The following is a 14,008-nucleotide window of genomic DNA, read 5'->3' as shown; positions in this document are numbered from 1 at the left end:
CATCGGCTGCTTTCGCCGAGCCCAACGCCCTTCAGTCTCTCCCTTCGGCAAACATCGGCTAGTTCCGTAACTCCCTCCCACCGGCTGGCCCGCCTTGTCCTCCTCTTCCGAACGTTACCTGTCTTCGGAAAACATCGGTTATTTCCGTAGAAATGGCTTCACGCTCCCCTCGGGGGGGCGCCGCCTTCGGAAGCGCTCGGCTATTTCCGTGACCCTTCACCCGGTGGCTCTGAGGTAGTGCTGGTCGGGCGCGCTCGGCTGACTGGCCCGGAGGAGCGCGCTACTGGTAGCACAGCGTCTTGCTTCCCCCCGCGGGCGGGCCGGCCTTAGAGGGAGCCGACGGGGCGGGAACGCCGGGCAGGTGGGGGCAATAGGGGGAATTGCGAGAGTAAGTGGTCGGGTAGAGGCGCCTAACCGCGAGATAAGGAAGGTCTCTTACCTACTCCCTCCTCCCTTTCCGCCCGGGGACTTGCTGTAACGGCAGGAGCCATTTTGTGTGCGGCTTGTCTTCTGGCAGGAGGCGGCCGGCGTTGAAGAGGTTGTTAAAATGTCCCTGGGGAGGCGATGGTGGCGGCCGCCGCGCGGGTCAGGCCCTACAGGGGCCGGCCACCACAGCAGGCCCACGTTGTTCAGACTTGCGTTTGCGGGACTTTGTTCCCGGCCCCCGGAGAAGCGCCGCCAAAGCTGCCGCAGCAACGGCCTTTGAGGCAACGAGGCGCTGGCGGCGCAAAGGCCTGAGCGCGGTGAAGCTGTTGCCGGGTAGGGGGCAGCGGGTGAGGGGCGCTAACGGGCACTAACGGCCGTCTCCGGCGAACAAGCGGCACCTCTGCGGACCGGCACACGCGTCACGCTGTAATCCTGGAGCCCCTGTGCAGCCAACAACGCCAAGTTGGTTGCTTCAGGTGACTCCAGGCTTTGTGCGTGAAGCGCGGCCTGTGCTCGGTTTCTGATGAAGGTTCCCCTCATCAGAGGCCAAGTGGAAGCCGACGCTGCTGGTGCATTCTCCTGGGAACGGCTGCCTGGGTTATTCCTGACCAAACCCTCGAAGTCTGAGGTACAAAGCATCATCTATAAAGAATGGTATTAAGGTGCTATGACACAAATACTCTGATACCAGAGTTGAGCATCGTCGTGAGGGTACCGTAGGAGAGACCAGTTTCAGTAAGGATCTGAATTCTGTGCTACCCCTTTCTTGAAAAGGAAAGATACATGGCACAAATGAGAGCTAGCATGTTAAGCATACACTGAGCATCTTTTCCTGTGTCTTTGCCTCTGTTAGCATAGGATTATTCGTGATAAGTCTCTTAAATATTTTTTATTTCCGTGTTTCTTGTTGTGTTGTTTTGTTTGTCATTGTGGGTATTGTTTTTGTGTTTTAGAGCGCAGAAGGCTGTTCGAGAGAGGGGACTACAGAGAGCAGTGGCTGCTCTCAGGGACCGGAGAGAAGGATGACTCAGCAGGGAGCTGTTCTTCAAGGTTACAATAACGAACTAGTGAAATGCATTGAAGACTTGTGTATGCAAAAACAAGAGCTGACCAAAGAAATCCAGCAAGCAGAAGAGGAAAAAAATAAACTCCAGCATGAAATCCAAGTCTTGAACGAAGAACTGGAGCGTGTCTGTGAAAACCTGGCCCAAAAGGTAGCTTCACGGAATGAACTTGATAAAATTCTTGCTGAAACTGAAGCTGCTTATATGAAGATTTTGGATAGTTCTAGAACTTTACTTAATGTCCTGAAGAAGGAAGTGGGAAACTTAAAGCATACACCAGAACTGAAAACTAATGTAACCTGAAACACTCAAGTGTTTGGACTCCACAGTGCTAAAATTCCACTAGGTGAGAAATGTGGTTAGCCACAAAACCTTATGAAAACAGCATAAGCAGAGAGGGATTTTCTTCCAACCTTTTTGTATGTTACTATTTTTAAATGCATTAGAAAAATAGGTGAAATAAAGTTTCTGGTTTACTGTTTAAAGTCTAATTACTTAAACTCTACAAAACTGTATTGCAGATAGGTAGCTGAGACAGATAGGAGTCTGTTTTCAACATGATGGTGCTTCAGGGGTGTTCTGAGGACACAAAAAAAAGTCATGTTTTATGGGTCAACTTAGAATGGTTACCAGTGAATTTCTGTTTGAATGAAAACTAGTGGATGAAAGTGTATCAGATACTGCTTAATTTACAAACTCTTAGGCTTTACTGCAGGGACCAAATAGAATGATCTGTTTAACTTCCTCTAGGAGTTCAGAATTCTGATGCACGTGCAAAGACAGCCCCTGTGTGCAATCACCTCTACTTATCTGGAAGAATGGAGGGATAAGGTGAGAGAAACATGACTAATGCAGGGCATGGAGGCTTAAAGTTAAGGCTATATATGGCTCATGCAACTTAGCCGTGTTTAGAAACAAAGCACGCTACAGTATGCCAAGGCAGGTTTTGATGCAGGTGCATACTTGCTGTGTGATGGGCACAGTGCAGCTACACTGTCTAAGCTCAGACCAACTAATCCACTTTATGGATAAGGGAAAGATTACTGTATTTCAATACTGTCCAGAAGTCCTGAAAAAATACTGTGAATCAATAAATAAGGGTTAAATACAAGGCCAAAGAAAACAGCTTTATCTGAAAATAAATAATAGAACTTCTGGAAAGGGTATTTTAAGTGTCCTTTAGTTCTATACCTGTCTATTAAGTAATTGTAATAAGATGCAAAGAATAGTGAACAACCTGAAATGGTGACAGATAAATGCAAATAAAAGATGAAAGTAGAAAATGAGATCAGAAATAGTCTGCAGCTGTCAGTCCTCCTTACAGATGAGGTTAAAACAGAACCTAGAGGTGGGGGGGAGGCAACAGCATGGAAGAAATCTGTTTAATCCTGTTTTCTATTTCTAGTAGTTACTAAACCTGTCTGTGGTTGTGTGCACAGACACATTTTGTCTCGTTCATTCAGGTGTTAGAGCCGTAACTTTAAGCTAGGTCTTCTAGTTAGACCTTCATTCTATACCAATTAACTAAATTGAAAGATGTGTAATTGTAATCTACTTACTAGACAACTACATCTCTCAGGTGCAAGTATAAAGGGCAACTGGATGTGAACAGTTTCAGTAACAGCTCTTCACCAGTAGATGAAGCAAATTTTATGTTCTGCTGATTGCTGTGCTACATCAGTGATTAGTGTGACAGAGCTAATCAACAGTTTACTTGTATGACATTTCCACTGGCTTCCCTCCAGTAATGCTCAGGTGATGAAATTGGGTAACTTCAGGAGCATTGCTGTTGTAGTACTGCAGCATCAGGACCACCTTTTTTTAGCACAAAAATGTAACTATTTTTCAGTAGCAAAAAGTGATTTATTTGGCTGGACAATTTTCCCTTCATTTAGTCTGGTAGTAGTAGCTAATTTACATCAAAATAAGAAAACTTAGGAGAAAGTATTAACTAAAGAGCAAGGAACATTTTAGTTCTGATTGTTTTGGGGTATTTTTAAGAGGTTTTTGATTTGGTTTTTTTTGTATATGTAAAGTGCAGCTTATTATCTAGAAGGCAACTTGAAAAAAGCAGTTGCATCAGAAAGCTCATTTATAGACTACAGTTAATTTCTTGTATCATCACTCAGACAATAATGAGGAGTTTGATTGTCTTAATATTCTGCAAGCTCTTATTTATTTTTCTTTATACAGTAACACTTTGCATTTAAAAAATCATAGCTAGACTCCTGTGATGCATGGTTTTCAAATACAGTTAGTATTCAGGGCTCATCATATCCTATCAGGTATTTGAAAACAAAAAGTAGCAGTAATTCTTCCTATGCTTTGGTAGTTGTTCAATAGTGGCAATCCTGCTAGAGGTTTGTGCTGCATACTCTCCAATTCTAAGTGGAATTACTTGCTGTAATTGAAGAACTCAAGGTGCTTCCATGAGAATTGTTGCTAGTGTGAAGGGAGTGGATACTTTGTCCTGGGGGAGAAGAGAAGCTGCCTTTGAAGTAGAGATCACCCATCTGTGGAAGGAGATCTTTGTTAGCCTGGCTCATGGTAAAGGTTGTGAGACAATTCAAACCAAGTGGTTGTAATGGTCATAGTTGGCTGCTGCAGGGTCTGCTGGAGCAAGCTGAAAAGCCCAGCCTGTGTCAGTCACAAGGAATGCAACACCTGATGGCGATGAAGCTCTTTTTAAACACGGAAAGCCCAGGTACGGCTGGAAGCAGTGTAGTTGCTGTAGTTCCAGGCTGTGCAAGCATTTGTCCTCTTACATTTGGCTTTGGCAAGGCCACACCTCAACTACTGTGTTTAGTTGTGGGCACCACAATACAAAAGAGATGTGGAGATGCTGGAGCAGGTCCAGAGGAGGGCGACAAAGCTAGTGAAGGGCCTAGAGAATACATCTTAAGAGGAGTAACTGAGGGAGCTGGGGCTGTTTAGTTTCAAAAAGAGGAGGCTGAGGAAGGATTTCATTGCAGTCTAGAACTACCTGAAGGGATATTGTGGAGAGGCTGGTGCTGGTCTCACAGGTAATTGGTGATGCAACAAGGGGCCTCAACCTGAGGCTGGATAGGTTTAGATTGTACGTTAGGAAAAAGTTTTTCATGGAGGGAGTGGTCAGGCACTGGAGTAAGCTGCTCAGGGAGGTGGTTGAGTCACTAACCCTGGATGTGTTTAAGGGTCATTTGGATGTGGTGCTTAGGGATATGGTTTAAGGTGAATCTTGTAGAGTAGGGTTCTAGGTTGGACTTTGTGCCCCTGAGGGGCTTTACCAACCTGGATGTTTCTGTGATTAATTTGCCCTGCCAAAATGCAGTTGGCCATGCAGACAGACTTAAGAAGTCTTCTGCACTGGTGAATCACTGGACTTGCTAGAGAAATGTAACCTGTCTCTCTGCTTGAAACTTGAGAAATTCTGTTTCAGTAACATGCAGCATTAGATAGGATACCATGAGAAGGATATTTAGTTAAAATCCTGTTGTGAAGCCTGAAGTGTTGTTGCTTTAGATTCAAGTTGTTTAAACACTGAACACTCTGTCCAGACTGAAAAATAGAGATACTCAAGTCCCACTGAAGCCCACAAACCTGGATGTGGTTTGTATTCACTAAGTAGTACACCAAGTTCCTAGTCAACTGCTGTCTAATCCTTCAGTCGAGCTGCAAGTTTTGTGGCTCCCCTTAGCAGTTTAAGTGATTTGCTGGTTCACGTTGGAATGTACTTGGGGTTTTTTGGTTGGTTTTTAATTGAGTATTCCATTGAGGCCTCTGGTGGCCTCATCCATGTTGTGCATGTGATTGTGTGTTCTTCAGGAGTCTGAGAAAGAAACTGGCTGTACAGCAACAATTTAACTGAAAGAAGATTGGGATCTATACCATGCTGGTTTTATGGTTTAAAGTGTTTTCAAATGCAAAGTGTATACCTTATTTATGTAAGATATACAAGTTGTGCTTCCAATCAGCAGATCACAATGTACCTTGCAGAGAATCTTAGTATGTTTACCCACCTTGATAGACAGTGACACTCACTAGTAATCTGCCCCAAATCAAGGACAGATTTGGGAATGGAGGCGTTGCTTTTTCAACCTCAACTGAATGCTCTGACTTGGACTGCTTCCAGAGATCAACTTCTGTCTGGCACTTGACATAAGCCACCCAAATGACATGTTCTGTGCACTGGGGGCAGGGATAGGTATAACTGGCTAGACGCATACTTCTGTGTTGTTACTCCAAATCATTTGCATTTGGTGATGTTTAAAAGTATTACTCATGTCTCCATGGGTAACAGCTCTTATGACAGAGTATCCCAGCTTCAGAGCAGCTGTGCTCACTTTCCAGACCTGTTCTCTCTGACCCCTCTGCAGAGGTGTTTGGGATGTGACTGCAAGAGATGGGTCAGAGGAACAGAAGGAACTTGTAATGCTAACTAGTAATTACCTTTCACAAGCCTAACCTTGTTCAGATAGCTTGTCTTTACAGACCATGTTGGTTTCTCTTGTTTTCATCAGGCTTCTTATTACCTTGTGCTAGTCTGCGTAAGACCACCAGATATTTGCACCAACACCTTTTAAGGGTTTTCTAGACATAGGAGCTTCTTGATATTTAAATGCAGGTTCTGAATTCTAATCTGTCTATAGTAGTATTTTGACTACTCATAATGGCAGCAGGCTGTGGGGCAACCATATTCCACACAGCTTGTTTGGAGTTAGTGGAACTGAAGTAGCATGGCGGGTGAGAAACTGGAGGTATGGATGGGGCTCTTCTATGAGCAAAAGAAACTGGTTCTGTGAATTCATTGTGATCCTGTTCTATTTTACAAAACACATATTCCACAGTAAGTTACACTAGAAATAAACATACTAGATTCCTTCATCTGCCAAGAGAGAGGAGAGGCAATTAGAAGTGCTGTGAAATCTCTGAGTTACCAACAGTATCTGCACTGACTTTTCTAGTGTTTTAAGGAACAGTTGTTTTTTCTGCTGTCTAGGGTGGCTGAGCACAAATGGTTTCTAAAGCAGGAGAGTAGTGCAGTTCTTCTCTAGCTGACTAAAATTCTACTGCTTTACATAAAGGTTTCTATTTGTGTTTTTTGATAGCAAAGTCTTGGTGACAAAGTGCCTCCTCCAGACCAGGATGGTAGGGGAGGGAAAGGCTGTGGGCTCTCAGAAGAGAGCTCATCCAGGCATGATGCTTCCTAGAATCAGGTATATAGAGGGAAAAGGAATTAGAGGGCTGAAAGAGCATCTAGGGGATTTCCTCATGTCCCAATGTATTTATCTCATGGAAATGAACACAGGAAAGGTAAATGGGAGTACAGCTGAAAAAAGAAGGGCTTTCTAATGTTTACAGACCTTTCTTTGGAGTCTGTAAGGCCTAGAAATATGATCACAATGTCTAGCTGGAGACTAAATGGGATTTAGAAATGGAATAATTTCTCAAACTGAAGCTAACGATAGAAGTAAGTATGGTTCATAAAAGGCAAGGCAGAGGCATTTTAGTAAAACTGACACTGGATGAGGATAAGCTGCTGAGAACAGCCAGAGGAAACTTCCTGAGATTAACTGCCAAAATTGTCTTAATTTTCCAAATGTTTTCTATTAAAATGTATAAATGTACTATCTAACATGAAAAATCATTTATCACAATAGAAACTATTAAATCCTGAGCAACATGAAGATGAAATTTTTTATGCCATCCACAATTATTCTTAACAAATGCTTTTAATTTGACCCAAACAATAACATAGAGACTTTGTGGGTATCATAATATGCAATCTAGAGCTGGATGATTTGTTTTGGTCATCACCGAGGGGACAATAAAAGGGAATATGACAAAAATATAGAAAACAGTGGGGCTGCACATAATTTTGGCTCTCATTTTTATAATTTAATGTCAGTTTGTGTTTTTTTTAAGTTTCAGCTCTCAGATTTATGTAGTAAATAAGATTTTATTACAGAAAAAGTTCCTAATTCTTAAGACTACAAGAAGACTTTAATACAAAGCAAGAAAAGGAACAAAATACATTTTTAAGAGACAGATTTGTGGAGTTTTAACTCTATAACTTCTTGCACTTAGCTTTGTGCCTTTTAATAGTTTTAGACTTGATCCTCCTATGACAGCTTAGATCCATGTTTATAGAGTGTTAGGCATGCAAAGCCTTGTAGCCCGTCCTTTTCTTTCCTTAAAACATCTTAGAGCCTGGAGAACAACATGTCTCTGCTTTCTATTTTGCTTGCTTTTTCCTTCAGCAGATGAGCACTTGATTTCAGCTCTGTTCTGGAATAACTCCATGTATGTGCAGGAAGCCATCCCACTTATACCCTCTTCTTCCTTCCTAACAAGGTGGTAGCAGGGAGGAGAGTCAGGACTATTGTTCTGCCTCACCGTGTCCCTCCCACAGCAGCAGCAGCCAGCATTGTTCCTTTTTATTTACTTCCCACTCTGTAAACCATCAGGGCTTACAGCAGAGGGATGCAGCTTTCCTCATTAGAATAATCAGGCTGATTTGAGTGAATGACAGGGTGAAGGGAAGCTCTCCTGCAGCATTCACCCCTCAAGGCTGGGCACCCACCCAGAGCAAGGTAGTGCTGAGGCTCCCTGCTGTCACCCCCAGCTCCTCAGCCAGGCTGGAGAGCCCCCAACCTTTGCAAATGTGCAGATGGCAATTAACAATTTTTCTTCAGGTGGTATTCTTCACAAGTTGGAGAGTCAGATATTAATACTCAAAGTCTGTTTAAAATAGTAAAGAAAAGGGGGAAATCCCCTGTTGGAACCTCCCTCAGCACTAGCTAAGTGGAAATTTTGGCCTACATAATGCTCCTCAAGCAGGTTCACTGTGTCACTGGGAACAGGGAGAGCTGGTATGGCTTTGTTTCTCTTAGGCACTATGGAAGTTTTGTATTACTTTCAGGAAAGGTTTGAGTATGAGGAGTTAGGAAATGTCCATCCAGGGAAAATCATAGAGTAGTTTGGGTTGGAAGGGGTCAAAGATTTAGTTTCGACTCCCATGCTGTAGGCAGGAACAATGTTACCAGCATTCATCACGTTTCTTCGGTAGCTCCGTGGCAAAATACAGTGTGTGCCTGAAGTTCTACTGCAGTCTAGAAGTCTCATTTAAAAAAACACAGATATATTTAAAAACACATTTAAGCTTTTCAGAATGTACTAAACAGGCAATTCTGCCTGTTGTGTTCCTGCCAGGTAGCAGTCTTAACACCAAATTTACAAAAGCTGCCAACTGCCTGCATTTCCCAGTGCAATGCTTGTGGTCACTTTTACTGAAGAGCCATATCCATCATTTGTGTTTGCTAACAAGATCAGTATTTGTAGTGCCTGAAAGGCAAGTCAATAATTTGGTACCACCAAAGTCTGTAAGAGTATTACCTGTTCAGAAGCAGACTCTTGATGCCAGAGTTTCAAGAGCAGTTGTTCAATAGCCCTCAGCAGTGCAGACTTCATGGAAAGCCTCAGGGTACCTGAGGTGCTCACAGTATAACCAAGACAGGGATGTAAATGCAATAAAAGAAGTGTGTTACTGCTGTGAAAAATGTTAAGGGAAGTGTAAGTGCTTGTAGCAAAAGGCCTCATGCCACTCATAGGGAAAAGCAAATCAACATCCAGCATTTTTTGCCACCTTCACACCTCATTTGTGTCTCAAATGCTCTCAAGGTTTTATTGGTTAGAACTTTTGCCTCTGTATTTGCATGCAGATAAAAACAGTGCCAAGACCTACTTTCACCCATCCCATTCCCCCATACAAAGCTTCAGTCAACTTGGCTCAGCAAATTGACAATTCTGGCTGACACAAAGTTGATCTGTGTGGAAATGTACCATCCTGCAGAGCTGCATTCCAGAAACTGAGTAAAACTCCTCACCTTCATTTTGTGAAGTGGGAGAGAGATGGGGAGGGCAACTTCAGACCTGGCCACTGTGCTCTGTGGCCAGAAGGAAAACTTGGGTACTTACTAATACCTGATTACTCTTGTGTTCACCAGAAGACGGCATCTCAAATCCTCTCCAAAGCACAACTCTTGTTCAGAAGGTGATCTTCTCAGCAATTTTGCTGTTGAACGTGGGGTATTCTTGTAGGCAGAGCTCACTATTTGTGCTGCTGTGTGCTGCTATAAAATTGAGAAATGGTTAAAACATTGCAGTGTGCCTCTGCTGAATAATCATACTGTACTTGCTTTCCCTCTCCTCAAAATTACTGCCTCGGGGAGGTAAAGAATTACTGTTGCCATAAACTCTAATCCAGATCAGATGTGCATGAGGAAGGGCCTTGCTCAAATATCAAAGGGGTCTTAAATTGTCAAAACAGAGCAAGAGAGAAATCCTGAGGGAATCAGAGAAGTAATTTATGACTGACCTTCATTTTAACTGGGAAATCCATGTTCCTGAATGGCAGTGCTCCCGAAAATGTGTTTTGTTTTGTTTCAGCTCATTGGGAATCTTTGCTGCAGCCATATTGATCTAAGCTCCTGAGCAATGAGCTGTGGATAAGGAATCACATATGCAGTTCAGAAACACTTTTCTGTGCTGAACTCATCTCAGCAGTGACAGTGCCCAGCTTCGACGTCCTCTCTGCCATGGCACTGCCTTCAGGGCTCACTTCTTTGTGTTTGCATCATCACTTGCCTAAATGACTCCACATTTTCTGCATTCTTATAACTCAGCCAGGAGGGCTTTGGGAGAAAAATGAGTTAACTCTTCAAGGGGTTTTTGGCTGTCTCAGGAGTAGCTGATGTCTGGATGAGCTCTCAGTTGTTCAAAAGCCAAGCATCACAAGAAGAAACAGACGCATTTAATCTCTGCAGTCAACTATAAAATCACAGTGCCTCAGTGTCTCCTGTGCTGCATCCTTTTTTACATTTTGCAGATTAACATCTGACTGGGGATCCTCTATGCTTCAAAACAGTTTAGATTAAAACCTAGTTCCAAACTTCTTTTTGCAACAGACCCAACCTGCACACTGAACGTGGGAGGGAAATTCAGATCCGTATTTCCATCTGTATTTCATGGCTCAATTCCAGACATAGTTTAAACCAAAGATACTTAGTTGCTGTCAGCTGGAGCCAGGCACTATGTTTCCCTGGCTTCCCATCAGCTGTGCTATATTAAAGTAAATAAACATTTTCTTAATCTCAGAATTATGCTCTGAGTTCTTTTAAAATTCCAGTTAAACACTTTGATGAAAAAGTTTATTTTCTGCTTTGTACCTTACATTTAACATGAACCAGCAGTGCTCAGCACATGTAATGAAAAGAACGGTATGTGGAAAAAGCCTGTGGAGTTATCCATACTGAAGATACCTCTCACCAAGATGGCAGCTGTTTGTAAAGCACAGTTCTTGTCTGATAACCAGAAAATTATTATCTGACATAAAACTCACAGTTCCTTCACTTTCCTTTCTCAGCTTCCTCTGTGACAGCTGTCAATATGTGTAAGAAACCAACTAACCAAACAACGACAACAAAAAAACCCACAACCCCACACCACAAAGGTTTGATGTCTGATGCAAAACAGGAGAATCTTTTAAACTGAGCTTTTCCAGATAGAATCATAGAAGGGGAGGGGTTGGGAAGGGGCCAGCAGCAGAACAAGGGGACACAGTCTCAAGTTGTGCTGGGGAGGTATAGGCTGGATGTTAGGAGGAAGTTCTTCACAGAGAGAGTGATTTCCCATTGGAATGGGCTGCCCAGGGAGGTGGTGGAGTTTGCTGTCCCTGGAGGTGTTGAAGAAAAGACTGGATGAGGCACTTAGTGCTATGGTCTGGTTGATTGGACAGGGCTGGGTGCTAGGTTGGACTGGCTGAGCTTGGAAGTCTCTTCCAACCTGGTCGATTCTATGAAGTCCAACCCCCTTGCCAAAGCAGGATCATCTCGGGCAGGTCACACAGGAACACATCCAGATGAATCTTGAAAGTCTCTCTAGAGAAGGAGTCTCCATAAATTCTCTGGGCACCCTCATGGGAAAGAAGTTTTTCCTCATGTTAGGGTGGAATCTCTTGTGTTCCAGTTTGTTTACATAAAAAGGTAGAAAACTCTTTGGAGTTAACTGGATGGGAGTATCCTGGTTATTTTTCATCATTGCAACATGTTGTTTTGCAACACAAAATATGTCAATTTACACTAAATACAGAGATGTCTGCAACAAATTCACTGCAGAGTTTGGGAAACACAGATGGTATTTCTTGCCCATTCCCAAAGGGCTGCATTTGCTCCAGAGAAAGCTGAGGTTTCACCTATTCTGTTATTCCTAGGAGTTTTTCCATCCCCATCATTTCTACTTCTCTAAGAAGAGATAAAACCTGTTTTACTGTTTATCTGCTATCAAGCCAGGAGATTAAACACTTCGTTATGTCACTTGCGAGATGTTTCTGCGGGCTCCAGCGTGCAACTTTCGAACCCAGTGCGTTTGTCACGGGGGCTCAGCACTCAAGGCGTTTTGGATCGGGGAAATCACGCATGAGTGGTGCGACAGCGGCCAACAGCGTAGCTCCAGTGCGTCCCTGGAGCATCCCGCTGGAATCCCTTCTCCAGGGAAGCCCTGGCTGGGCGACTTGCCCTTGTCGCCAGGAGGTGGCACGATGCTCCCGCTGTGCTCCCGGCGCTGCGCGGCGCGGCTCCCGGCGGGGCTCCCGCAGCCGGGGCTCGGCGCTGCCGCCCGTTTAGGCGCTGAGCTTGCCTGCAGACGGTCAGGCTCTCAGTGACAGGACTGTCACAAGCTGCGGATCCTTTCCGGCACCTCTTTTCTGCTTGCTTTTGTTTTCCCTTTGAGATCAGCCGAGACAGCTGCCCATGCCTCCCCTGGAAGAGAATGGAAAAGAGAATGGGACCATTATTGTTATAGAAATAGTTAACATATACATGAAGAAGACATATATATATTAAAAGAGAGTGTGACCAGCAGGTCAAGGGAGGTTCTCCTCCCTCTCTATTCTGCCCCAGTGAGGCCACATCTGGAGTACTGTATCCAGTTCTGGGCTCCCCAGATCAAGAGAGACAGAAGAGAGTCCAATGGAGGGCCACAAAGATGCTGAGGGGACTGGAGCATCTCTCTTACGATGAGAGGCTGAGAGACCTGGGGCTGCTTAGACTGGAAAAGAGAAGACTGAGAGGGGGCCTTACAAATGCACATCAATATCTAAAGGGTAGAGGACAAGAAGATGGGATGACTCTTTCCAGTGGTGTCCGGTAACAGGACAAGGGATAGTGGACACAAACCGCAGCACAGGAAGTTCCACCTCAACGTGGAAAAAATTCTTTCCTGTGAGGGTGCTGGAGGCCTGGAGCAGGCTGCCCAGAGAGGTTGTGGACTCTTCTTGTCTGGAGACTTTCAAAACCTACCTGGCCACATTCCTATTCAACCTGATCTAGACAGACCTGCATTAAGCAAGAGGGTTGGATGAGATTATCTCCAGCAGTCCCTTTCAGTCCCTATCATTCTGTGATGAATAAGCATACACAACATTTCATAGTAACCTTTGTGTGGGCTTAGGTTACTATCTGCAGCACTTCTGGAATTTTCACCTCCCATTATATTGCAAGCCATTTAATTTGGGATACTCCAGTGAAGGCAGAATTGCCGTGTCCTTTAAACACAAAAGGGGGTTGAATCGTGCAGTTAGCAGCAGCGCCTGGTTTTGTCCCACCAAATGATAGGCATCTAAATGAGAAAGCCAACTTAGGAGCCAGCTTGTCTTTGCTTCCCTCTACAGTTGCTGGAAGGGTCTAGCAGCTTGAAAGAGTGATCCAGCAAACACAGCTATAGAAAAAAAATCTATGCAGTTAACCCTATCCTTCAGGGGGAAAAAAAGTAACCAGGCTCTGGGGCAATAAAATGCAAAATATTTTTTTGTATATCCACAAGTGCGATGCTTAACCCACTCCTCCTGAGCCCTGCAAAGTACAAATCACCACTCTCATTTATTCTGCAAACACACACAAGATGGCTTAAAGATATAACTGCCAGCAGCCCTCTGTGAAGTGAGAGAAATGTTCTTTGTGGCAGCATTTTCTGCACACTGATTGGTAGCCAAAAACTGCAAATGCACCCAGGGAGGAATTCAGGAATTCAGAAACCACTCAAGCTACAAATTCTTGCTGAAAGTAGACCAAGTTCTGCTTTCCTGAATTGTACATTTCATTTAACTATGTTAACAATAAGCAAAAGGTGACTTGGAGGCAAATAGGAGGGCAGAGTGGCAATCTGTGCAAACAGCTCCTGCCTGGCAGAGCAGCAGGCTTCTCTCTGCCACCCTGCAGATTCCTTTGATGTCTAGGATTCCTCCGGCTTTTCTGATTGTTTCCTTGCAGTTTCAGGGATCAGAGCAAACACACTTTAAATCTTCATCTTTTACAGCTCAGTTCCTTCACATTCCTTTAGGATCATTCCATGGCCCCAGGTTTGGCTACAAGCAGGGATTGCACTGGAGATGAGAAAATGATGGGCAAACGCCCACTGCACAGACTCAGTCAGTCTGGACGTGCAAGTCCAACATGCCCAGATGTCTTGGGTTCAAATGCAGG

General features: G+C 44.0%; 2 protein-coding genes across 17 annotated transcripts in view; one reads left to right on the top strand and one right to left on the bottom strand.

The window, feature by feature from the left end:
• Positions 1-222, bottom strand: part of WAC (WW domain containing adaptor with coiled-coil) — a 49,349-nt gene extending 49,127 nt beyond the window's left edge. Inside the window, exon 1 of the mRNA XM_064162780.1 lies at positions 119-222. Within this exon, the coding sequence (XP_064018850.1) occupies positions 119-135 (17 nt within the window). The 5' untranslated portion in view covers positions 136-222. The remainder of the gene's footprint in view (positions 1-118) is intronic.
• Positions 151-11,799, top strand: LOC135185723 (microtubule nucleation factor SSNA1-like). 16 transcript variants are annotated; one of them, XM_064162784.1, is made up of 5 exons: positions 154-234; positions 970-1,054; positions 1,380-1,640; positions 2,241-2,321; positions 9,191-9,419. In XM_064162784.1, the coding sequence occupies exons 3-5, from the start codon at positions 1,449-1,451 to the stop codon at positions 9,281-9,283; spliced, it is 366 nt and encodes a 121-aa protein (XP_064018854.1). In that variant the 5' UTR covers positions 154-234; positions 970-1,054; positions 1,380-1,448; the 3' UTR covers positions 9,284-9,419. The 16 variants fall into 16 exon arrangements, with proteins under 16 accessions (XP_064018860.1, XP_064018854.1, XP_064018862.1 ...); XM_064162782.1 differs by having other exon boundaries at positions 200-286; XM_064162786.1 differs by lacking the exon at positions 154-234 and adding an exon at positions 243-361 and having other exon boundaries at positions 1,387-1,640; positions 9,191-9,420.
• The last annotated feature ends 2,209 nt before the right edge of the window (positions 11,800-14,008 follow it).

Source organism: Pogoniulus pusillus, chromosome 23, assembly GCF_015220805.1.
Source record: "Pogoniulus pusillus isolate bPogPus1 chromosome 23, bPogPus1.pri, whole genome shotgun sequence".
Lineage (NCBI taxonomy): Eukaryota > Metazoa > Chordata > Aves > Piciformes > Lybiidae > Pogoniulus > Pogoniulus pusillus.
The sequence above is the reverse complement of the archived record's forward strand: the minus strand, read 5'-3'. Positions and strand labels throughout refer to the sequence as shown.